General features: G+C 39.5%; 1 protein-coding gene across 2 annotated transcripts; it reads left to right on the top strand.

Annotated features, from left to right (window-relative positions):
* Nucleotides 1-40: 40 nt before the first annotated feature.
* On the top strand, nucleotides 41-24,888 carry SLC39A9 (solute carrier family 39 member 9). Of its 2 annotated transcripts, XM_052782354.1 has the most exons (8): nucleotides 41-215; nucleotides 541-658; nucleotides 6,473-6,581; nucleotides 12,636-12,827; nucleotides 15,351-15,419; nucleotides 16,599-16,684; nucleotides 18,656-18,790; nucleotides 20,445-24,888. In XM_052782354.1, exons 2-8 carry the CDS (start codon nucleotides 563-565, stop codon nucleotides 20,673-20,675), a joined length of 918 nt encoding a protein of 305 aa, XP_052638314.1. In that variant the 5' UTR covers nucleotides 41-215; nucleotides 541-562; the 3' UTR covers nucleotides 20,676-24,888. The 2 variants fall into 2 exon arrangements, with proteins under 2 accessions (XP_052638314.1, XP_052638313.1); XM_052782353.1 differs by lacking the exons at nucleotides 41-215; nucleotides 541-658 and adding an exon at nucleotides 6,659-6,833 and having other exon boundaries at nucleotides 6,511-6,581.
* The last annotated feature ends 918 nt before the right edge of the window (nucleotides 24,889-25,806 follow it).

The raw sequence follows: 25,806 nt of genomic DNA, 5'->3' as shown, positions 1-25,806 counted from the left end.
CCGGAAGGGGAAGCGCTAGGTCGCGGAGGTGCCAGTTGGCCTCCGAGGCAGCGGCGGGGGCGGGCGGAGGAGGGGAGGCGCGCACCGGCCCCGCGGGTTCCCCGCGCACGCAGCCTGCCTCAGGCCGCCCTTCACGCGAGGAGTCGCTTCGGCGCCCGCTGTTTCCTCCCCCCCCGGGGGCAGTGGGGCGCAGGGGAAGGTCCCGCTGCCTTCAGGTGAGGGCTGGGCCTGCCCGCCCCGGGGCCGGGCCGCTCCCCCCCCCCCCCCCGCCGCCCCCTAGCCGCGCAGGTGTCCTTATTGCCCATTCCCCCGGCCGCGCCGGGGGTCCCTGCCCGCCCCCTGCAGTGGTGTCGGGCGGCCTCGGCGGGATAGCGGCTGCCGCCACGCCGGGCCCCGGAGGGGCCGCCGCCGTGGGCCGAGCCGGCCGGAGCCGCCGGGCGGGAGAGACATGGCTGAAAACCTTTCTTGGGAGCTCGGTGTCTGCACGGGTTAAGGCGTGCGGGGCGAGGTGGAAAAGTTGCTGTTGAATTTCACTTTAAGGGACCGGACAGAAAGCAGCGAAATGGATGACTTCCGCTCCATCTGCCTGCTGTCTCTGGCCATGCTGGTCGCCTGCTATGTGGCAGGAATTATCCCCTTGGCAGTTAATTTTTCCGAGGTAAGACAGCTTTGCCAAAGTGCTGGTTGGTTGCTAAGGGAGAAGCTAGAGGGAGAGATCTTCCAGGAGGAGTTAGTGCAGTCCTCTTGCAAGTACGGCAGTGCTGTTAGGGGTGATGTTGTAACTTCAAAAGATTTTTAAGGAAGTTGTGAATATGATATTAATTTCATTCGAAATCGCAGTGTAAAATTATGCTTGTTCTACAGTGTGTATAAAAGTCACTTAAACGTGCCAGACTTGAGGCCAGTGTCTCAGCTACAGATGAAGCAAAGCCTCAGCATGTAGGGGAAAGACTTGATAGGAGCTGGACGCGGTTATTCTTAGGAGCTTGTGTCAGAGACTACCGAAGTCGGAGATTAACTGTTATTATGTGTCTATGGGCTACTCAATTTAGGGCTTTTAAAAACAATTCCAAGAATGTCCTTGGAAGACTGTGGTTTGGTGCACAATTTTGTTCGCAGCTTGTGCTGCTGAAAATTAAACCTTAGCCGTTTGATTACAATGCAGCTTCAAGTTATGTCACTGTCCACGTAACTCAAGGCATTCTTTTGGAAAAAGATCTTGGATACATAAGATATTCTGCTTTCATGAGACCCCACGTGGAGTACTGTGTTCAGCTCTGGGGCCCCCAACATAAGAAGGACGTGGACCTGTTGGAGCGCGTCCAGAGGAGGGCCACAAAGATGATCAGAGGGCTGGAGCACGTCTCCTGTGAAGACAGACTGAGAGAGTTGGGGTTGTTCAGCCTGGAGAAGAGAAGGCTCAGGGGAGACCTTATAGCAGCAGCCTTCCAGTACCTAAAGGGGGCCTCCAAGAAAGCTGGAGAGGGACTTTTTAGCAGCACCTGTTGCAATAGGACAAGGGGTAATGGCTTTGAACTGGAAGAGGGTAGATTTAGATTAGATGTAAGGAAGAAGTTTGCCACTGTGAGGGTGGTGAGGCACTGGAACAGGTTGTGAATGCCCCACCCCTGGAAGCGTTCAAGGCCAGGTTGGAGGGGGCTTTGAGCAACCTGGTCTAGTGGAAGGTGTCCCTGCCCATGGCAGGGGGGTTGGAACTAGAACTAGATGATCTTTAAGGTCCCTTCCAACCCAAACCATTCTATGATTGTTACAGGAGAGGGAGACTTTCATAGACTGAATGAGTTTCCAAGCGGTACGGCATTTCAGAAGTGGAGGTATTTGAGTGCTTCTAAGAAATTATTGTTAAGGTGATGATCATTGTTACAGTCGCTGCAAGTCTCCTAATAGCCTCTGATGCCTGAGGGGTTTTTCTCTTTCTAAATGATGACAGTTGTGTAGAGGTGTGGTGTAGTGAGAGTTTAGTTGTTCTAAGATGGTAGCAACCTCTTACCAGAAGTTTCCCATTTCTACTGGGAGCGGTGCTGCTTTTGGAAAGCAAAGTGCTGGAAGAGACAAGTGACCTGTTCTTCCTTCAAGTCACAGAGCTGGTTGCACCTCTCTGGTCCCATTATTACTAAGAGGCTTTGGGAGCAGTAGACCTTGGGCAGCATGGAAGGAAAGGCTGTTCATTTTGCTAACACTACAATTCACCCAAATGGATTGAAACATGACAATGTATTCTGAAATTGTTACATAAACATTAGCATAGTTCCGTTTTGCCAGTGCTTCGTCTGATGCTTTGATGGATGTTCCCTTATATGTCTTAAATGCTGTTGCTTCCACTGTCTTGCTCTTCAAAACTCACGTTTGCCCTGAAGCCTACAAAGGATTTTCTTGCAAATTCACTGAGAACGCTGCCTAGCATGCTAATATTTTCTCTTTTATTTAATTTTGCATTTCCACATGTGTGTGCTTGATAGTCGCCTGTTGTCTCTGACTTCATATTCAGTGTTGTCTGAAGGTAGAGTTCTTGATCTGTGTTTATGTGGTTTATTTATATAGTTGAATCTGCGGGCTCGTAAACCTTTTGGGGCTCCCAACAGCTGCAGAAATACAGATCCGTTGTGGATCCAAAACCAGCACTCTGCATAAGCAGTAATCACATGCTTATTAGCCTTTTATGTGTGCAGTATTTTACCAACAGTACACACATGCACAATCAAGTTTATTGTGGTATCAAACTCTCACAAATTCTTGACTCAGTTTTACACTTGATTTAACTTTGATACTTTAAGGATCCACATGCTATGCTGGTTTAAAAGAGGAGCAGAATCTCTGCAAATTATGTGCAAATACTAGCTAATCCTGGAAGTGTCTAATTAGAAATTAGAATTGTTTTGTTTAAAATGATTGCTTAGGGCTCTGCAAAAAGTACAATTTCAAACTGAAATGACTGTTTGGACTGTGCATTCCGTGGTTTGCAGAAAGTTTTGCAGGTGGCCTTAGTGAGGAAAAATGCCTCCTCCCACTGGCCACTTATAATGGTTAAGTAGAAAACAAAAATGAATGCTTTACCTAGTGTGTAAAGCTGTTCCCCAGATGCTGGAGAACAAAAAAATTATTCATTAGTGTTAATACATTCCTTCAGATGCGTTTTTTTCCTCTGGAACCTATTGGTTGTGTTCTGATTTCATGGTAGTTTCTACTCTTAATTAGATTTGGATATTCTTGAAAGTATAAAACTGCAGCAAAGCCAGGTATGATTAAACATTGGTGATAAAAGGGTAGACTGAACAGAATGTCACTTTATTTCTGTTTGCAGATGTACCCTTTCAGCTTAATCCTAATTTACAGTACTCTGTTGGGCTAACTTTGGGCTGGAAACAACGCTATACCGGTTCTTGAGGCTGTATCTTAAGTTGTAGTCTAAACACAAAAGATTAAAAAAAAATCGAGTTCTAGCAGTTTGAAAGTTTTGCTGGTGTAAGACGGGCAGGCAGTGTTGACTGGACTGGGACTGCTTGCAGCTGAAAGGAGGTGTGAGTTTTTGATAGGTCCAAGCAAGAGTTTCTATGCCATGCAGACTTAAACCAAATACTGAGCAGTGGAACAGTTTGCTAATTTGAGGAATTTAAGATTTTTCGCATGCATTTTTTAGCATTATTTACTGTGTTGCTCTTGTTTTTACCAGCAGACACACAAGTGTTTTTGTAACTGAAATGGTTTGATTTCTTGGATAAAACTAGGTGATTTTTGCCTGTCTGGGTAGGCCGCAATTGTTATATTGCTGTATTCACCGTGTTTAGGTATTTTGTATTGAAAAGGAGGTGGAGACTTCTCTTGAAATAGTAATTTGTTAGTGTGTATTATTTTCATGGATCTTTAAAACTCACAGATGCCCAAATAAAAGCAAGTGGTACTCTGTATTTGCAGTTGTAATAAACCAGTGTTACTTCATGCTTTTCCCCCTGTGTTTATGTATGTATGTAAAAGAGATTATACTGCTGCAGTATAAAAATAATCTTGTTTTTCCTTGTAAGATACTATATTTTTGCACAATGACTTTATGAACAGTGGGTGTTGAAGATTGTCTTTTCATGTAGATTGCCACTGTATAACAATTTACCAAATCTAATTGTTATATATGCCAGTATACAGTGCATGTTCGTGGAAACTTCATAGGTGTTTTCAGCTCTTGCATATTACTACTTGAATTTTCCCCAGTGATGCTGTAATTGTTTCCTTATGGTCACATTCAGCTTGCTTTCAGAAAGCTAGTTGTGCATCTCTCTAGAGCCTCCTATTTCTTCTATGCAAGTGTTGCCTATTTCAGTGAGATAATGCAACAAGTGGTTTCCCATTAGTCAAACACTGACCTCTGTCTCCAGGTCCTCAGTAGTTAATGTTAGTATTTTGGTAGCACCCAGACATCTCATTGTGCATGGAAGATGATGATGGTTCTGCCACAAAATGTATGCTACACAGTTGTTATGAGAATCTAAACTCCTGTGGTTGCTACATGTGATACGGTAAGGGCTCTTACAGAAACGATGAGAAACAGCCTCTGCAAGCTGTTGTATTTTAGAGTCTGTTAGATGTTTATATAATTGGATTTTCAGTACATGGCTTTGACTTTAACCTGTCAATGTTGTAGTCACAAGGAAGCAAAACGTAGTAGTAAACTGTTCTTATATTGGTAAAACAGAATTTAGTTGCTTTGGGAGGGGTGAGGGAGGGGTAATGTCTCTCTAAGTTTTTTGTCCCAAATTTGAATACAACTAAGAAGATAACCCTTACTAATAGTAGCAAGTACTTATAAACTCTCACGTGTGTTTTTTAATCTTGTTGCAGAAATTCTTCCTGAAATATGAATTAAACTACTTTACTATAAAAACATTGTTTATGTATTTTTTGTTAAGGTTTAATTGCAAATTTGCAATACTTAATGTAACAAATCTTTTTTTAAAACCTACCTTTGCAGAGGGGAAAGGGGATTGTCATGGTCTGTAATTACACGGAGAGTAGAAGATCATTTTATATTGCCCTAAATGCCTTTACAATCTTTAACACCTTTTAAAATGCCACTGGAAGGCTTAGAAATGATTGTAAAAACAATAAGCACTGTTCTGCATTTCTGCATCTCCTAATTGGATTAAAAAGAAAAAAAGACTGACATGAAATGTATATTAGCACCATTATCAGTTTGGTGCAGGTCCCTTATTCAAACTTTCATTTGAGTAAGCCTTTATAAATTTTTTTTTTTATAATTCTGGTTTTGGAGCTATTTGGGGGATTCAGTCCCTTCTGCCATATTTTGTAGCTACCTGACATTCTGCAAGTGCTGTGGTACTGTAGATCTAAAACTTCACCTGGCACCCTTTTTTTTTTTTTTTTTCTTTTAATATGTGGAACAAACACATCATCAGATCTTTCAAGTACAAAAGAAGTATCTTTCTCTTAAATTCCTTTTTTATCCGCAGTTTTATGTTTTTAAAGAAAGTCTGTTCCTTGATGATACCATATTAAATACAAGGCCGTTAAAATACGGCAGTTTTAAGGACAAGCTTCTGCACAAGAGTGGCTGTTTGGTTCAGAGACTGAAATATAGTTCATCTGTCATGTAACAGTCTTATAACAGCTTAACTGCATTTCTTCTGTCTCTAAACCTGTAAGTGAAAGTAGAGCTCCTGCTGCTTTTTTCCTGTAAAGTCTTTCTTTTCTCCTTCTGTAGTCCTAAAACTTTTCTTAGCTGTTTTCTGTGTTATATAAATATAGCTGACTTAGCAGTTTACACTCGTACTCGGACCAATGTATTTGTACCTGTAGATCCATTTACATTATTGGTTCTCTTGTCTTTCTGTTTTTGCTTTGGTAATCTATTTTTCTTTCTTGTGCTTTCTTTTATTATTTAGATTGGCTTTTTTGTGGAACAGGCAATTTAACTTGCACATTGCCATACCTAGCAGACATTTTAGGGAACTTGCATGTTTAAGTATGATTTCTAGTAGGAAGGAGATACTTGAAAAGAAACCCAGAATGGAGATAAGACGTAGTTGCAAACATGCATCAATTCAGGCACTTTCAACTTTTCTTTGGCTCTGCAGGCCTTACAGTTTGAGGCCCTAGCGGATGAATTAGACCCCCAATAATCATTAGTCCCAAATATAGCAATTTTTGCTATTTTCAAGTATGCTATGTTTCATTTCTTGTCTGATGTTAACAGTCAAACAGGTCATCTTTAACTTTCATTTCCTACTTCAGTTGATTGCATTGGACACTGGATATGTTCACTTTTCAGAAAGTTAATCATTAGAAATATAGGATTATGCAACTGGGGCTCTTGAATAAAAATCAGCAAGAGGTTTTGTGGATCATTCTTCCCCTGCCGCCTGCCTCAACTTCTGTTAATGAGGGAGAGTAAAGAAAGCATTTTCATTCTTAAAGATGATACTTGTTTTGTACTTGCTTGCAGGAGAGATTAAAGTTGGTGACTGTTCTGGGTGCTGGGCTGCTGTGTGGAACTGCCTTGGCTGTCATTGTGCCAGAAGGAGTACATGCACTTTATGAAGACATCTTGGAGGGTAAGAACCGAACCCAGATGGCCTTTTTCAAGATAACTTAGGTGATGGTGTTGTTATATACTGGGTCTTGTTTCTAGGGCTTTTAACATGAGATTGGTGGAAGGGTTTCGCGGCAGCATGACACAAAGCTGGCATAGAATCAAAAACTGTCATGGGGATGATATTGCATGTTTATGGCGATTCGACAGAGGGATGTGGTCAGGTTGTGGATCGATGACTCTTGCTGAGTGATCCAGTCATTTGTGGGTCCAGGTACTGTACTGTTCATGGAACCACAGCCTTTTATGCCAGGTCATGTGTAGTTTCCTTATTCTGGAGAGAGTTGAAGTTTAACTTTCACTGGAACTTCAAAGGAGGCGTAAGGATGCCTTTGGCAGAGAATGGAACTGTGGACTATTTGCTGTTGCTTTTTGTAGTTTAGAGTACTTCTCATTAAAGCAATTGCAGGAGGTATTTTATAGATCTATACGTACTTGCCCTCATAAGAATTTCCTCCTTTGAAGCTGAAGAGCATCTTGGAATTAAGTTAATTTTAAGCCAAGTATATTAAAGTATGGTTATATAGGGCTAACTCACAGAGTAGGAGGCATTGCTTTCTTGGGTGGTGGTGTCCATTACCAGTAGATATCTGCGCATGGTTCCAAGCTCCAGCATCCAGCTCTAGTATGCTGTCGACAGTCTTCAAAACCTCGTAGCCTCTAATGAATAGCTCAAAGCTAACAGCAATTATGTGTCTTGTAGGGACGTGAGTGTGGAGCACATCTTATACCCCAAAGTCTTAGTAAACCTCAATTTGAGGTTATGACATTATTTTAAATGGTCAGGGCTCATTACCTCTGTTTGGAGTGCACTTTAAATCTTGCTTTAGCTTGGAGTCTTGTGCTATTACATTACCATTGCATGTATGAGATTTTTCCAGTATGCTCAGAATCAGAAATTTGTCTGAAGGTAAACAGCAACAAATTAGTGGTCACAGGAGAAAGCACTATAAAGTTGAGGCTGTAGAGAACTTTGCAAGTGTCTGATGTACCGTTGTTGCTAATCTGGGATTGAGAGATAATTGTAATACTTTGCTTTTCTTGTACTACTACTTTTTTCTTGTTTCTACACCGTTTTAAATTTCTTTTTAGTAATATGCTTAATTTATCCTGGTTTAGTTTCCACTAAATTTATGTTGTTCTGCTTAAAGTAAACAGAAGATAATATATAAAATCATCCTCTATCAAGAAAGTGAAAGAACGTCTGATTATGCTTTTATACTGTACTGTAATTTGTGCACTCTAATGTAGGATGTCTCTAATGAGCTGTAGTTGTGGGTTTGCTCTCCATTTAATTTTAATTCTAAGTAGACTGAATTTTTCTTGTAATGATATGGCTAGCAGTAAATAGAATTGCTGTGAACATTTACATTTTTTAATTTATTTTTTTTCCACTACATGGGGCATACTGTTCACATATGAAATCTACAGCCTGCTGTTTAGAGCTATGTGCTCTACAATGTGAAGTTCAGTATGCGGAGAGAAAAAAGGCACTTCCTATTACTGCAGTAGTAGTATCAGAAGTATTTACCTAGGAAAAAAGAATTTGTTCTGTGAATGAATTCAGACTCAATTCTTAACTCACAGTATCATGACTAAAGCTAGTCTGTCTGTAAAGAATTTTTTGTATTGCAAAAAGGAAAAATTCATGGAAATTATAGATTTAACTGCAAAAAATATTTCTAATATTTTTCTTAAAAAAGCAGGATATTCAAAGTTAAGCTTAAGATTCTGAGAACTTAACAGCTCTCAGTGCATTTTTATATTTTTTTAAATTCTCCCATTTACATAGCTAAACCTAGAAATGTGCCTAAGGGAACATAAAAGAGAGGTCTTTGTTTTCCCAGTTCCAAGTGTCATATAACTCTGAGACTGGTTGTTTGTTATCAAAACAGGTGTTTGTCATTGATACAAAAGTCATTTACTATTACTTCTGTATTTTCCCACAGGCAGCAGAATAAATAACTTCCAATTTTTGACCTTGTAGGCTGAGAACAAATAGCATATCATGATTCAGACTATTATTTGATCATAAACCTATGTATGTGTGTAGTGAAACCTTGGTTTGAGTGTTACCAGCAAATAAAATTCCTTTGGCGACCTTCCTTTATTATAAGCATGAAACTGCATAGCTGCTGTCAGAAACATTTCCCCAAGTCACCCACTATGTTTTATGACTTGAAATGATCTGAAGCAAAGTTAACTTTTTAATATAGATGGCAACAATCTTGTGAGGTTATTTTATTGACCAATCTTGTTTGGCAAAGATACGTTTGTGAAATCTTTCAAGGGCTACCAAGCCTATTCCGATGTGCTTTGTCTGTAGCAATGGTGTTGTGCCAACATTTTGTACAGTGGGATGGATGTACAATTGCGTCTCATCCAAGATGTATGAATACTCCAGCAAGAAGATGACTTGAATAAGTCAAGTTTTTGCTGTGAATATCTAAGACTCCTGAAGAGTAGTTGCCAGCCAAAAGACCTCCCCAAAATGACAGAAGTTTTACTTTTGTCACTTAAGCCACAGATGTTGGGAAAGCCCTAATGTGTGCTGTCCTCTGTTTTGTTTGTTGCCAGTCTCTTTTTTTATAAAATTAGGTGCATGAAAGTTGCCTTTTCACTTAAAAAAAAATAAAAAATTATGTAGAGTTAACTTTAAAAATGCAAGATTCAAACCGGAGAGATACACTGTGTTGAACTGTAATTATTATAATAAATTCAGACATTAATATCCTTACCTTGATTCAAGCAGAATGAATCAGCTGTTCTGAAGTCAAAAAGCTTTCCAATGCTGAACGACGGCTTCTCCAAAAGCCTTGTCTATTCTCATACTGAGAAAACATTGTTTGCTGTTAGACCAAAGAAAAAATCTAGTTAATATCCTAGTTTCTCTTAAGTGCTGTACATTAGTCCTGTTAGTCCTCTTACTGTTAAAGGTGATAAAAATTAAACTAAAATCAGTAACATTGTTTCTAGTAAAGATTTTTAAGAATTCCTGATGGAAACTTCTTGCTTAGTCAATGTTGTTCTATGTAGTATTGTCATCAAAGCATTGCTGTCCTGTGAAATAGCAAGAAATACAAAGTGGAACCAAGGAGGGGTTTGTGCATGTTATTGTTTCAAGTCACTTTGGAAGAAGTCTTTTTCAGAAAAGAGGGTGAGTTCAGCTGGTGGACAAGGTCAGGTAGGTCATTCCAAACTTCAGGAAGAATTAAAAAGGATAGATAGGAACAAGTAATTAATATGTAAGGCTCTGTTGTCTTTACACCCTCCCATCAGGTATTTATATACATTGATAAGATCCCCCTGAGCCTTTTCTTCTCCAGGCTGAACAGTCCCAGCTTTCTCAGCCTTTTCTTATAGGAGAAGTGCTCCAGTCCTGTAGTCATTTTCATGCCTCTCCACTATGACCATGTCTCTCTTGTACTGGGGAGTCTAGACCTGGACCCAGCACTCCAGGTGTGGCCTCACTGGTGCTGAGTAGAGTGCAAGGATCACCTTTCTCGACCTGCTGGCAGCGCTCTTCTTAGTGCACCCCAGCACTTGGTTAGCCTTTTTTTTTGCCACAGGGCACACTGCTGGCTCATGGTAAACTTTGTGTCCACAAGGACCCTGAGGTCCTTTCTGCAAAGCTGCTTTTTTGATTGTTGGCCCCCCACATATGCTGGTACCTGGGGTTATTCCTCCCCAGGTGCAGATCTGAAGATCAAGTCAGGTCTTAAGAGAAAATATAGTTCCTGATCAAGCATTTGAACATGACAGAGACCTCTTCATGTTCGTAGTTTCTATTATAGTGCTACCTGTTGCTTTCTTCATGGTCATAGTTTGTAATATAGTGCTAACTGTTGCTTTGTGAGGGAGTAGAAATTAATGTTTCACCTGCTTCCTTGTATTGGACTGTGGTGCATATGTTCTCTAGGGCACTGGAGCTTTGCAAATGGGTTCTCTTTTTTTTTAATTTCCTATTCAAAAAACAAATTTCTCTTGAGTTCCTGTGTAAATACAGGAAGGTTGCTTGTGTAACTACATTCTGTAAGTGTAAGGGAAGGACAGAAGACTTTATGAAGATAATTATAATTAGAGATTGCGATACTATCATTGGGTCTAGCAGAGAAGCATAGAAGAAGAAATATTTTCTTAGCAGAACGTTAAAGAGATTTACAAATATTAGTTGAACCTGCCAAACGTGGTTGTAAGCATTGTAAGGCCCTGTTCTGGAATGGAGGCAACTTGTACTGAACGGTAGGTAGTTCAGGGCTTTGGAGTATAGCATGCAACTCAAACATCTGACTTAGCTTGAGGTATCAGATGTGGAAGTAGACTTTCTGTGTTTGTTCTTCCATTGGAAACACTTGAGTAATACTTACTGTGTGTAAAGTGCCTTACCTGCTGTGGAAATACAACTATTTATAGTAACAAGTATGCCAAGGAGCATTAAATGCCTCTTCTGCATCACCCAAAGGGCTTTCTAACCTGATGTCTTGTCTCTGCCAGGGGGTATAAGGGGAAATATGAAAAAAAGAAAAAGAAAGCATATATGATTCAGGTGAGCACAGAGTCTGAAACCAAGAGGTCAAATGTTTACTGTGCTCTATATGGTAGTTTGGAACTTAATTCAAAATTACCTATTACTGATCTTTGCTTGTACCTTTCTAACAGTGTATTTCTGTATGCTTTTGGTAGAAGAAGGCTTAGACGTGATTCTTCGCTTATGTCAGCTGGAAACAATACCTAGAATTTTGCTAAAAAAAAGCTTTATTAAGTCTCTTTCACATATATGTACTAAGGCAATTCTTGCCAATCTTTGCTGGCCAATACTGAAAAAAGCTATGTACTTCTGGATATTGTTTGCCCTCTGTGTCAGATGGGATTGCAGAAGCAGTAATTTCTTGTGGTCATGAGCAAGGTTGGAGGATCTCATGGATTTATCTTGGGAGCCGCTAGGCCAAAGACTACTGGAAATGTTAAATGCATGTGCCAGAAAAACCTTCTCCTTTCTCTTTAAGCCTGTGTAAATTCAGAGTGAGACTGATGTAGTTTCTGGTGAAATTGGTGGGAATTTTGTGTGTGGTGAGTATCTACTTGTGAAAGTGTGAGTATTTGCTTCTAAAGATCACATGCTGGGCAAACGACAACCTGTAAAAGTTGGTAGTTATATTACATCTCTGCTTTCTAAAAGTCGTTTTAGGTAGAGACATTTGTCACTTTTACTAACCTATGAAATACTTGAAGATGTTTTTAAATTATGAACTGTGCACCAAATAAAGCATTTTATACGATGGAAACTTAATTAAAAACCTGCCCAGCCATCTTTCCCCTTCTGAGAGTCATTTGGAGCTTACCTAATTTCAGGGCAGCTCAGTGAGACAAAGTAAATGTTTGAGGGGAGGCATGGAATTAAAGCTTGTGTAGGGAAAGGAAACAACCACACAATGTTCAACCCCAGGGCTTAGACTTTGGGTTTCTAGGATGGTACTGACATTTGTAGGACAGTGTGCTGACTTAACTGTTCTAGTCCATATCAATGCTAACTTGTTTCACTAGAGACTGATGCTTCGAGATATAAAGTTAATCTTCTTAAAGATTATATTAGGTCTCTTAGTGGATGGAACCTATTTTATCTCCTCATCCTGTATTTTCTCACTTAAATGAAGATTATGACTTAACTGCTTGACAGTATCTCTGAATACTGACAAAATTGGCAACTTCAGTTAAAAAAGGAATTACTCAGCAATTTTTATCAATCAAATTATATGTAAAATGCAATATTTAAACAAAGTAGCTTGGCTTATAAAATATTAATGCTTTCTTTGCTTTTCCATACTGAAGATGTATGAGGAGAGGCCAACCAAGCAAATGTGTGCTTCCCTAACAAAATGGTCTAAGAAAGATGTTAAACAAGGACTTCTGTGAATTGTCCAAGAAAGCACAAGGAATGCTGTCAGCAAAGGAGGAGAAAAGTGACCATGCCATGTTTAGTCCCCTGTCTCCTAATCTGTTTGCTTGCCTGCCACAGGGAAGCATCACCCGGCGAGCGAGATGCAGCGTGTGATTGAGTCTGAGAAGGTAGCAGAAATCCCGGTTGTACATGAGTATGGCCATGACCATTCCAGGTTGCATGCCTACATTGGTGTATCCCTTGTCCTCGGCTTTGTCTTCATGCTGTTGGTGGATCAGATAGGCAGCTCTCATGTGCACTCTACAGATGGTAAGTAAGGATTCACTTCCATTAGACTTGCTAATTAGTCTTAATTAGCAAGTTACAATTTTTTTGAATGCTGCTGGGATTTAATTTGACCAGTCATGTCCAGAGTTTCAGTAGGTGCTTTTACAAACATAAAGCAAAGTCTGTGTGAAATGTTTGTGCTGGAAATCTGTCCTGGAATTCAGCATAATTTGAGAGCTTGCTTTGCTAACATGAAATAACTGTGTGAGCACATCTGGTGTGGGGTTGGAGGGTGTCTTGACACTTGAGTTATTGTCTGTTTTACAGTATCACCCATAGGGGATTTCTTTGGCTTTCCAAAAAAATTAAGGTTAGTCTTACCTTTGTTTGTTTTTCCTACTTAATTGTCATACATGTAGGTAACATTTGCAAAGAACAAAAAGTTATCCTAAGTAAGAATGCAGAAATGACTATATGTAAGCTCTGGTCCTTTACTGTAACTGCACAGCTGGACTCCCGTGCTAGTCTGGAGCCTCACTTACTTCAAAATACTTCCTGTTTAGTCCCAAGATTCCTCAACCTCGTTGCAAGACTCTAAAAATGCCTGCAGTTGCCTTTGTTTACTGCCTGTGGCTTCATGCTCAGACTGTAGCTTGAAATGCACCAAAGGTGTTTTGTCATCTGAAAAGGTATTTTATTGCCTTCGGCTGCACATTTTCTCCCACATAATTTCCTCTGATGGTAGAATTTGGCCCTCAAAAATTAAGAAATTGATCTTGAAGGAAAAGTGAAACACACATACACACATAAAGGAGGGGTGATATGTTGTGGCTGGATCCTTGGCAGTTCACAGTGCAGATGTGCAAAGGCTTGTGTGGGGTTAGTGTGGTAAGACAGATGGGAGGCCAGTGCAGGGGTTATGTTACCTTTGTGCTCCTGGAGAAACGTAAATGGAACCACAGCCATGGCTAGCTGATTTTCAGAGCTTTTCAAAGGAAACAGTGGCAGTGAAGATAAGGGGACGCAGGTGAGCATCTGCCAGGAGAATCCTTGGTTTGTACAGGTTATGACCCTTTTGTATGTCTCTGGTCAGAGCAAATACCAGGAGAAAATAGACTATGATCTGTGTTAGAGATAAATACTATAAAATAGGATATTAAGTAAAGTTTTATCTAGTCTGTACCTCTGTTACAGGAAATGTAGTAGTGTTTTTACAATGTTTTTTAAAGCTACTGAAGGAAAACACGCTTCTCATTTGAACCAATGTCTGGTAGTTTTGTTATCTCCCAAGTGGCTAGATTTTACTTTGTCTGGTAGTTTTGTTATCTCCCAAGTGGCTAGATTTTACTTTGTCTAAACTAGAAGAATTCTGTAGGCCAGAGTGGAGGTATGAAATCAAATGTGACTCTCTTTGTGTTTAGTTCTGGTCAATTCAAAACAAATTTAAAAGAAATGTTTTTTGTGAATATCTTCTCCTGTTCAATATAAGTATACTGTCACAGTCATCCAAATGCAGCTTATGCAATTAACTGCTCAGATAGGCTCCACTTGATTCAGAAGATCAATCTGACTGAAGAGAATACATTAGTTTTTAGCCAGCTCGCTTCCCTGATCTGACTCAGTGGGCAACTATGTGGGTGCCTGGGTGTGAAGAGGGAGACTGGAGGGTGGAGAGACAGGCAGGAGGAAAGGAACAGGACTGGACTTCGGGTTTCGGCAGCAGTGTGAACTTAACTAAAGTAGCTGTGTAAGCGTGCCTGCAGTCAGCTTACTGACCACTAGTATAATTAAATAACAGCTGTTCAACTGTTTGGAATTAAACAGTTGATAATAAGATGTTTCTATACTTGTGTAGGACTTACCTGCCCTGTTCATTGCAGTGATTCTTTGTAATAGTTTCACTGCCAACTGTGTAGTGGTGGATATTGCCCTGTTGTGCAATGAGCTAAGCTGCAAATGTCCTCAGAGTAGTTGTCAAACAATTACAGTCAAAACACTGGATCTCAAGCAGCACTGGCTGCTTTTCTTCTCTGTGGTGTATAACGTTGGAGGGAAATCTTTGCAACTGCTGCTCTGACAAGTAGAACTTACAGCTTCCTAGGAATTGCCAGAGGATCAGTGCAACAGAGGCTGCCCCAGACTCACCTGAAGGAAAATGCCAACATTGGGCTATGTAGGGAAAAATCATCCTGACTCTTGGAGCAGCTCTGGATTCTGGGGATGCAAAACTAGCTTTTCTTCCCCTTGGTAGCACAGAACTTTAACGTTTGGTTTCAGGAGGTTAAGAAAAACAACTGCTACTGCCTATATCAATGATCCTGTAAACTGCAAAGAATTGTCTATGATTCTGTCACTTGTTTTTTGGCAGAACTTCAGGTGATTTGAAGGTATTAGATATCAGCCTATTTTACAGTAAGTCTAATGCAGAAATACAAAAGGTGGTAGCTTGGAATATAACTGCCCAAGCAGCTGGTAGAGAGATGTGCAGTGATACTTAACGTTTTTCTTTCAGCATAATTTATGTATTTGTTCTCTTTATTCTAACTTTCCTCGTGACGGTTTCAGATCCAGAAGCTGCAAGATCAGGCAACTCCAAAATCACCACAACACTGGGACTAGTAGTCCATGCCGCAGGTAATGCGAGACCTATTGATAATACTTGACAAGGACTTCTGTTACTGTGTGGCTCGTCTTTAGATGTGATAGAAACACTTGAGTTTTGTTTTTGAAGTTGTCTTTTCATTTAAAAAAAAAAAAAAAAAGGTAGGGAGAACTAAGGATCTGCCCTAAAACTTACTTACTGGGAAAACATATTCCAGTGCTCATAATGTTCCATGGTGTTTTATTTGGGTACAGTATTTTCACTCCTTTATTATTCCTTTATTTTTCCCATCTGAAAAGTTGTGTGATGCTCACTCTCTGCTGCTTCAATTCCTTTGCTGGCTGCTTTAGCTGCTAAATTTCAATACATGTTAACACGTTTGATATGTAGTATGAAACACCTTTGGGTTTATTTGTCAGTTGACCTGTGTTTTTAAAAAAATATTAAGTTTAAAAAAAAAAAATCTTGTGGAAAAAAGGACATTATAGGGTGGAGTGCAAAGATTTGATTGAAACATATTTGGGCTGACTTGCAAGGACTGAAAAAGTTATGCATGTGTTGCAGTCAACCCATGTTCATGTTGTAATTCACTATATATGTGTAGTATAAATATGATGCTTTTTAATCTCTCCTGCTGAAGGTTATTGTCTAGACAAGTCATAAGATATTGATTAAAAAGATATTTCTTCACTAAATGAAGTGTCTATATATTAAGGATTAATATAGTATCCATTTCCTATTTCGTTTAGAAAAATATATTTGTTAAACGGTAAAAAAATAGTATTTACAATAGTATTTGTATTTGGAAATTCATTTAAAGGGTAATAATTACAATTCTTTTAATGCTTAGAATCTAAAGGAGATTTTTTAATTTAGACCAGAAGCCACTTCTGCTACAGAAGACTGAAATAACTAAACTTCTTACCTGGTTCTAATTTGTCAGAATGTGTCAATACTGAGTAGATTCTCAGTATGGTTTTTATTGTCTTGGGAAATACGAGACAGCTCCTGTTGAGGGTTGTCTGATCTCCTGAAATTGTTGTGGCTTAACAAACAAAGGGAAGTGAATCATGTGTGGAGTTGGTATTGTTAATGGCATTTTGAGTAACAGGACTTCTCAAATCAACGTTTTGTACTGTCAGCCATTGAGGGGGTGGGAAAGCTGGAACTAATGTGGAGGAATAATCCTTGAATTTGCACTCCTGTTTCAGCTGATGGTGTTGCATTGGGTGCAGCAGCTTCTACTTCTCAGACTAGTGTCCAATTGATAGTGTTTGTTGCGATTATGTTGCACAAGGTAAGTCATAATCCAAAAAATCTTATTTGTTCTTCAAAAGACTGTTAAAGCATACAGAAATTACTAAAGATCTTAAGTTTCCTTAGTGTTGTAATATGGAAATGTCATTGCCATTGCAACGAACAGGTTAGTAGTACAGCTTCAAGAACCAAAAAGCACTGGTATGATTTATGGCAGAATAGCGAATGATGGATGCTAAGTCTGAATGGGGTATGAATGAGAGAATTCTGACTGCCTGCTGCCTACCTTCATTGCAACAGTTGGGAAAAGTTTCCCAAAAGTAGGGAGAGAATAGCTCATGAAGAAGTGTGGCAGCTTCACACTGACTTTTTCTGAAGCTAGTGTGGTGTTGTGTTTGTTTTTTTTTTAAAAAACGAACAAAAGCCCCCAAGATTCTTACTGCTGTAAGTGATGTATTCGGAGAAGTTCTAGAGGCTAAAGCATAGAAGTATATGCTAGTGTATTCAAGGAGGAAAAGTAGTTTTACACTGATTACAACAGTTTCTTGGTTCTGTGATGTTCTTAAGAAAATGGGAAGGATATTTGTTATAAAGGGGTTTAGTGTTTAAAGGGTTAGTATTTTGAAACTACTTGATATCAGAGTATTAAATTACAACTTCTGGTTACCTCTGTTATTGTAGTAGCTTCCACATCAGTCATATGCCATTTCTGCAGGAAAAAATTTTAAATGTTTTTCTGATGGTAACAAGCAAACAATGGCTCTTGAAGATGGTAAGATCTTTTTTCCTTAATGTTTGTGCAAAGATATCTGTTAGCTATATAGGTTCTGAACGTATGTGTGCAGAAGCATATTTGACTTATGGTAGCACATGCATATATTACAGTAGTTAGTCATACACTCATCCAAAATCTTGCTTGCATAATTGCATGTTCAAAATGTTAGGAAATCCAGATCTAATGTGTCTTTTCTTCACTGTTCATAGAAGAAATTGTGGTTTACGTAGCCTGCTTCAAAGGTGGCAATGTCAATGTCACATCTTGTTATGAAGCTTGGTTTACGGATATTGCCAAGTGAAACTTGCTTTTATTATTCTTAATGTTCAAATTAACTGACTTCTGAAATTGTACAATTTTAGAAGAGGAAAATTTCTCCTGTGAAAGATTATCAAGAAATACTTGGTTTTGAAAGAGAAATGTATTTCTTCTCTGGTGTCTTTTTTATTTTTCTAGTCTTCTCATCCTGATTGATTGATGCTTTTGTCTTTCTCCTCTTTCTTTCCTTCACTCATGGTTTCCTCCTTCTAGGCTTAAAAAAAAAAAGATTCTGTGTATAAAAAAAATGCTCAATATATTTTAGCTAATGTCTTATCTCAAAAATGTTGGGGTAGACCGCTATCGTCTTTATGCGAGCAAAAATATAGTAAATGCTGTGAATAGTAGGACAGCTATGCCTTGTAGATAAGAAACTAGATGCCAGCAGAGGGAGAAGCAGCAAGTATTTGTTTGCTTCCCAGTGGGAACAGAAATGAAACTGAATGATGAACTAATCAAAAGAGTTCTTAAGTCTTTTTCATGTGGAGGCTGACGGTTGTCTGTCTTTGGGAATTTTTTCCCCCTCCATGTTAATTGTAGAATTTTTCTGCTGTAGATAAAGAAACTATCTAAGGATGTGTAGTAGCATCAGGACAAAAAAAGAAATTACGTAAGTTAATGGAGACTTAGGGATTATCGCAATGACTCGAGTCAGAATGAACATTTTAATATTTACAATGACTACACAAATATGTGTACTCTGATAGCCAGAACGTGAGTTTCTATTAGGTACTGTTATTAAGGTAGGGCAGTCTGCAGAATTTTATTGATTTGGCTTAACTGCAACACACCAGTGCTCTCACTGAATATCTTCCAATTCAGTGCATTTCAACGTAGTAACTCGTATTTCAACTTTATCTCAGATTTCAGGGAATTTTTAGAAGGTATTGTATTACTGGTGAATATTGTTTTTTGCAGGCACCAGCTGCCTTTGGCCTGGTTTCCTTCCTGATGCATGCTGGGCTGGAACGGAATCGAATTAGAAAACACTTGCTGGTCTTTGCGTTAGCAGCACCTGTTATGTCGATGGTGACATACTTAGGGCTAAGCAAGGTAGGTCTGTGATTTTGTTCTGCCCAAAATGTAGCTTAGTGGTGGAGTTTGGGGAAAGGAATATCATATGAGTTTCACAGAACATAATTCCAAACTGCTTGAAAAATTTAGCAGAATGAAGATTAAAAGAAGTGGATAAAAGGTAGCAACATGAATGTGTGAAACAAAAAATAACTTATGTTTTTCATCAGAACCAGTGATGTAACTCCTCTATAGTTTTGTATAGTTTTTTTTAGAAGGCTGATTTCTGTCTTTTGTCCTTTCTGCTGCTCCCTGCTTAGAACAATATACTTGTATTCTTGGTCCTATATGCTCAAAGTCTTTTTCACACTGTGTCAGAAGTTGAATCCTCAGCTAGAACCGCCTTTTTTGCCTCTCATACTTTATAAAGCATAGTCTTGTCTTGGCTCTGTACAACAAAAGGCCCGTGAAATGGGCTACTGTACGAGTTTTAACATTTCTGTCCAAATTAAATGTTTCTGCTTCTCATAGCATTTCCTATGACATTCCTGTATTTCTAACTGCTGTGGGCCATGCTGGTGACACACTATGGTGTTGTGTTGTAAAGAATCTAACATGGGATCTCATGAAACTCAAGGCATGAGAGGAAATATTGAGTAAATCATCTGGGCTAATCCCTTTACTTACCGGAAGGGAGTTATATTTGATACTGCAGTACAGGAGACAGCAGAAAGGGTTGCGTTTGTAAACAGAAATGAGAATGCTGTTTAAGCATTCTCTTGATGCAGGCTCACTAAGAGTTGGTTTTGCATTTTGCACTTCAGAAGGAACAGAGAATTGATAAGGCATAAGGGCTGTCACAGTGGTTGTATAGTTCAGAGCAGAAGATGTATCTCCACTCTTTGGAGAAATAACCTGAGAGTATACCAGAGAACTAACAGCACACTTGAGCTGGAAATTGTTCAAGAAGCATTTTGAAACTGATAGGAGTGGGTTTTCATTTCATTATGTTTAATGATGTGTAGCATGATCTTAATCCTAGTATGAATGTGAAGAGGTGCTCAGTTTTGATCCAGACGATGCATTTCTTTATGAAGTTTTTCGCTTGGAAATTCTGGAAAAGTTTTGGGTGTTTACTTGTATATACAAATGAAATATTGAATGAGTGATGGTTTGGGACTTAAACCTAGCAAATCTTGCTCTGAACAGCAGAGGACCAGATATTTAAAGGCTAACATCTCATTTGAACTCTTTGTTTAGAAAAATGGAAAAAAAAAAAGGTCAGTCTTGAGTGTCCTTCCTAAAATTTGTGGCTTTGCGATCTAAACTTTATTTTTTTTCAGAGTACATTTTGTCATTTTGACATTTTATGTGTTGCTGTGAGATGGTCAAACAAGATGCTTCTGCACAGACCGTGACTTTTTTCTTCTGTAAGGGCTCCTAGAAGTCTGAAGTGAACTAACTAGGATGAGAGGTGTCTTTCTGCCCCCCACATCAACTTTAGAATGCCAGTTGCTACACATAAGGTGCAAGATACAAAACAACACATTAAACCATTGTCATTGTGAGAGAATGAGAGTCGATAGAAATCCTACTGTGTCTTGACACTTACAGAATTTTTTTATTATTGATTGAAGAACTTGTACTTATCCTTATTTTTTTACTCTTTCTGGTTTTTTTTTTCCCATTTCAGAGCAGCAAAGAAGCCCTCTCGGAAGTCAATGCCACCGGAGTTGCTATGTTGTTTTCTGCGGGGACTTTTCTTTATGTTGCCACAGTTCATGTCCTCCCAGAAGTAGGAGGAATTGCTCATAGCCACAAACCTGAATCAACCGGAGGAAAAGGACTCAGTCGTCTGGAGGTGGCAGCCCTAGTATTAGGATGCCTTATTCCTCTAGTTTTGTCCATCGGACACCATCACTAAATGCTCGAATTTCACCGTTCTCCTCCTCGATCTGACGTGAGCAGTAAATGTCGGCTGCTCCTTTTATCATTGTCTCTTACCCATCATCCATCCCATCCACTTTATGGAGTTCAGAGGGAACCTTGATTGCAAAATGAGGAATACTGGGAAAGTTTTTAGTGTAGCAAAATGTACTTTGGCAGCCGGACATAAATTCTGTGTAACTTTCTTTTCTGAAGACATTTGCTATTTTAATTGTTTCTTCTGGCCCTATTCTCAGGGAAGATGGAATTTGGAGTTGAAGAAAGGTGAGTGGGGAAGAACATAGCGACTCATCACGAAGTTGCAATCACCAAAGTATCCTGCAATTCAGCTTTCACAGCTGAGAGCAAAAACAAAGGATGGCTGCCTTGTGAGAGGTTGAAGTCTTAGTAATGAAGAAGGGGACTCTCCCCTGTTGGTTCTATGTTGTCCTGACAACACGACTGGTCCTTGTGATGTTTGTCACTAATTGTATTGCAAAAGTGGGCTATACTCGGAACTCTGGACAACACTGCTATTGTCACAGAAGTGTCACTGATGGGAAAGAAATGATGTAGACAGAGTGTAGGATTAGAGTAGGTAATCAGCTGGTTAAGAAAGTGCAAATGAATTTCGCAGTGTATTCTATTATTTAAGACAAAGGATAGAAGCAAGGAGGATAGTGTTTTGATTGTTTATGCAGTTGTTAATAAGTTTTTAAAAGACAGTATTTCTTGGGAGATGGTCTTCTGCTGAGTCAGTAAAGCACAGGCACCAAAAATGTTAGCAGGAATTAGGTATCGGGTACTGTAATTACACTACTGCTACTGTTGAGAGGGATACCCATAGTATCCCTTGAAATTGAGCTGTTCGGGGCTCTGAGGAGTAGAAATGTGATTGTGACAGCTGTTGAGGGACCAGAGAACTTTACTAGCTCGTTTTCAAAAGTCTGAACTGCTGAAATCAGTGGGGGGTGGGGGAGATTTTTTCTTTAAATAGAAGGTATTAATGCTAGCAAAACAAGATGTTTAGTTAAATATTTATGCTGCAGATAGAGTACAAAGTGTTTCTAAAGCAGTTCTGAACAAAAAAACCCAGAAACAAAAACCCAGTCTGGTGCGTTCCCAGTGCAGCTGTTACGCATTTTGCTTTGCATTTGCCTCTTACTGATAAGTGTTAGTTTTGGTGAATCTACTGGAGGACTTATTGCCAACTGCTGATGCCTCTCACTGCAGAAGAGTGATAAAAGATCCCTCCCTTTCCAAGGCACAGCCTTCTCTTGTCAGGCACCATTTCTTTTATGCAAAATATATTGTAATAACTAGTGCATTGAAAAGTCAGGAATGCTTGATGTGCACAGACTCAACATAAAATTCTTTCTTTAGGGGAAAACTTTTTAATGCCGTACCCTTTTTTAAGCTATACTCTCTCTGCACTTTTTAAAGATAACATTGCCAAATATATTTTTCTTTTGATTTTTTTTTTGTTTGAAATGGATTTTCAAGGATTGAAATATCTTCCTAACTGAAGTGCTTCTTGCTTCCATTTGAATGAGTGTGTCTGTTTTTCATGCCATTTATTACTTAGGAAGCACAATGGCCTGTGTAGTTTAAATTCTTTGGTTTTGTCATTGTCCTGTTTGTCTGCTGGTTCAATAATGGGCATGGCCTGGCTCTTGGACTAGTGATTGCTTTGTTGGCTTTGTAACCATACAGGTGTATCCCAGGATTGAACCTAGTACTGATCCCCAGGAGTGCTTGTTCATTTGTGTGTTTTACTATGTAAAATCAATGCAAAATTATTAGAAATCATCTTTTCCCACAAGACAGTATTTTCATATAGAATTAGTGTATCAGGCCTAAACAAGCATTTTTGACATTAGACCTTCCAAAGTTAATTTCTGTTCTGAAAAGTCACTGCAAAATTACTGACATGGATGAGATCCTCTCCTGCACGTTCTTAAAGCTTTTTTTGTTTTTTACAACATACATGTGCAATTAGTAAGTTACCTGTTTAAAAAGTTCAGTGATACAGATTACTGATACATGCGAATGATACACAGGGATGTTTAACACCAGAGCTCCCAGTGTTCTTCCTGATTTCCTCTTAATTACCTTCTTCCTTGATATATCATCTCACTATTTTACCTTACTTAATCTTTCCACATAACTGTTTCCAAAAGCTGGAGAGTTTGCAAGATCTGCAGCAGAAGCAGGAGATAGCTTAAGTGCAGCAGCAGATACTGTTTTACAAAACGTAAGCAAGTTTGGTTTTTTTTTTTCCTCTTTAAACTATCATCTGTCACTTGCATGTGCACCCCACCCCACTAGTTAAGCTGGCATCCTGACTGTGTTCCACTTCAGCCTCATTTTGTGTATAACAATAAAAACAGTTTAGGGAGGTATGTAGGTAGGGTCCCATTTCATGCCTTTTGTTCCAGTGTTGCAGCGTGTGGATAGTACCTTCTTATATGGCTCAGTGTGTATTGATGAGGATGTGGCAGCCAGCCTTTTCACTGCTGACATAACCTCTGGTGTATTAATTGTAAGAGGTGCCACCGCTGAGAGGTCTTGTTGTCTTTCTTTTCTCCTGTCCCTTGGATCATGTTTCCAATTTCTGGGGCAGCCACCAGAAATGGTAATACTCAGTTTAATGATTCATGAACTATAGAGGCCAAATTATAGCAGCAGGTGAGGGATTTCAAATGAAAACATTGGCAACTTAAAATTGGCACAGAAATTCTGATAACATGTACTTTTCATTTTGGCACTCGGTTAAGTGATAGAAAACTTTTGTGATTCCCCCCCCCCCCCCCCATTTAGAAGCAGTAACAGCATTTTCTTTTGGCTGCCTCTCTTATCTCTGTTTTGAACTTTTATTTTCAATTCTGTAGCTGAAACTGCAGTGACTAAGGAAGCTTTTGGTTATGTGGTAAGGATAAGATAAAATTTTAAATTATCAGACCTTCCCAAATTGTTAGTTCCACGTGGAGGATTATTTTCTTGAAGCAGAGTATTTTAATGAGTTAAAATGGTCCATTTTATCATAGACCCTTTTTTTACCTATCTCCCATCTGTCACAGTAAATCCAAGCACTGCATGTAGTCAGGGCCATCTGGTATCATTTTCTACTCCTCAGGGGACCTTGGTGCAAACAAATTCCTCTTACTCTCTCTGTAATAACCATCCCTCCCTGTGTTTCTGTTGTGAGGAAGGTGGCAGCAGGTCTAGCAGGTAACGCTTTAACCAAGTGCCAGGCATGTTGCCCCTTTCCTTCTGGCAGTCCCTCTTGGAAATCTATAATCTTCTCATCAGCTGTTTTTTCAGGTAATGATTTCTTAACTGGCGATAGGAATTGGACTAAAGCTGTTTCCATTGATCCTGGTGTGTTCAGGTACTTCCCCTGCTGTTCTAATTCTTTTATTGTTCCTTGTATAAAGAAGGGAAATATTTCTTTTTCAGCACCTGATGACAGATGCAGAAGCTGCACTGACATTAACTTAGGTGAGGATGGCAGAGCTGTCACACCAAGATAGGAATTTTTGATAGTTGTGGCATGTCAGATGGCCTGTGTTAAACACAGAAACCCACTGTTGACTTTAAAGAACCGTTTCCAGGTGGAAAAGGCTAATGTTATCCAAGAGACACAGGAAAATGAATGTGTGTGTTCAGGAACTAGTTCAGAGCCTTCAAGGAGCTTTTGACAGTAGCAGATGTGTCCATGTGGTATCAGCTCTATGCAGAATAAGAGAGATGCTGTGGAATAAATGTTGCAGCTGCTTCCTTCCCGTTCTGTGCTGGGACTTGGGAAGAAGAGGAGGGAAGTGTATTTGTATTTTTTTGGGGGGTGGAAGGAGGAGGAGTGGTTGTGGTATGGTGGGAAAGTTTATGATGAATTTCAGATTCCTGTTCACCTCAAACTTCTTATAAAATAAAATAAATCTTCTTCTTTTTTTTTTTTTTTTTTCCTTACCATCCTTTTATTACATCTCTTAGCAGCCTTGGCTTTCCAGGGAAAAACATTGCGTGGTCATTGCTGTTTACCTGACTCCATGTATGGAACTGTAATTTTAATGTCTCTTTTTCCAAACCATTTGTACACAAAATCATTCCATGAATGGCTGCCTTATAATTTTTCCACTTTAATTGTGAATGGTTAAAATAATGTTGCCGTTTTCAATTTGTTTTATTATATTAAATTTTTACTAGGTGCAGTGCTTTGGAGTTGGCTTGTCATTTACTGCATGGGGTTTTGTGACAGCTCTGACAAAGAGAAATGACAGTCTTAAATGGGATGCAAGTGGTGCAGACAGTACATTTTATTTTGTGTGTTTGCTGCTTTTCTTCCTAATATCTGAGCACCTTCTGGAAACCTGAAGTGTGAAACTGCATGTTGGGAGGCAGTACAGCAGGTTGATTTGTACATGAGTATGAGTGGGTTTAGAGATACAAATACAGAAATGGTTTGACAGCACTGCTTGAGAGGGGCATTTGACAGCTTCTGTCTCCTGCAGAGTGTTTAGGAGTTGGCATTGACCTGAAGCTCTCTCTTCCCCTGCCTCAGCGCCAGGGAAGTCTCTGAAGCTTACAAGGCAGAGACCTCTTCGGGGGCCCATAAGGAGATGGTTGGCTCCAGGTTCCTCCAGGCCACTGTTAAAAGGCTGGAAGACACATTGGGGCTAAAGAAGATCGAGAGCACAGGATGGAGTTAAAAAAATCTTGTTGGCCCCAAACCCAAAATGCAAACACTAAGTCCCTCCCTTCTTTTTGGAGACTTTGTGACAAAGTAGCCTTTCCAATATATATGTGCCTCTGTGTGATTTGGATTACAAGTCAACTGTAAATATGCATGCAAAGATGTGAAGAAAACCCTAGCCTGCTTTTTGTTCTGTTGTGGGGGAAAACTGCTGATGAAATCTTTCTTCCCCTGTTCTGGGGTTTGGGTTTTTTTTCCTCCCATCTTCTTGCTGTTTTCAGGCACTGAGTCACAGCTCAGCTTTCCTTGTGACTGCCCCGTGATCCTACTGCTTGCTTACCTGTTCACAGCTCTTCAGTATTGCTCTGTCTTCACTATTGACACAGTTTTTCCGGAAGGCAGCTTACCTTCTTCCTGCAGTGTACAATGAAAAGAA

The sequence above is a fragment of the Harpia harpyja genome, chromosome 3 (genome assembly GCF_026419915.1).
Source record: "Harpia harpyja isolate bHarHar1 chromosome 3, bHarHar1 primary haplotype, whole genome shotgun sequence".
Lineage (NCBI taxonomy): Eukaryota > Metazoa > Chordata > Aves > Accipitriformes > Accipitridae > Harpia > Harpia harpyja.
Note: the sequence above shows the minus strand (reverse complement) of the source record. Positions and strands in the feature narration are given on the sequence as shown.

Excerpts from the sequence above, each read along its gene's own strand:
- SLC39A9 (XM_052782354.1), top strand. The coding sequence starts at position 563 with ATGGATGACTTCCGCTCCATCTGCCTGCTGTCTCTGGCCATGCTGGTC. Across the intron at positions 659-6,472 it reads TGGCAGTTAATTTTTCCGAG|GAGAGATTAAAGTTGGTGAC; the intron begins GTAAGACAGCTT and ends ACTTGCTTGCAG. Across the intron at positions 15,420-16,598 it reads ACTAGTAGTCCATGCCGCAG|CTGATGGTGTTGCATTGGGT; the intron begins GTAATGCGAGAC and ends CTCCTGTTTCAG.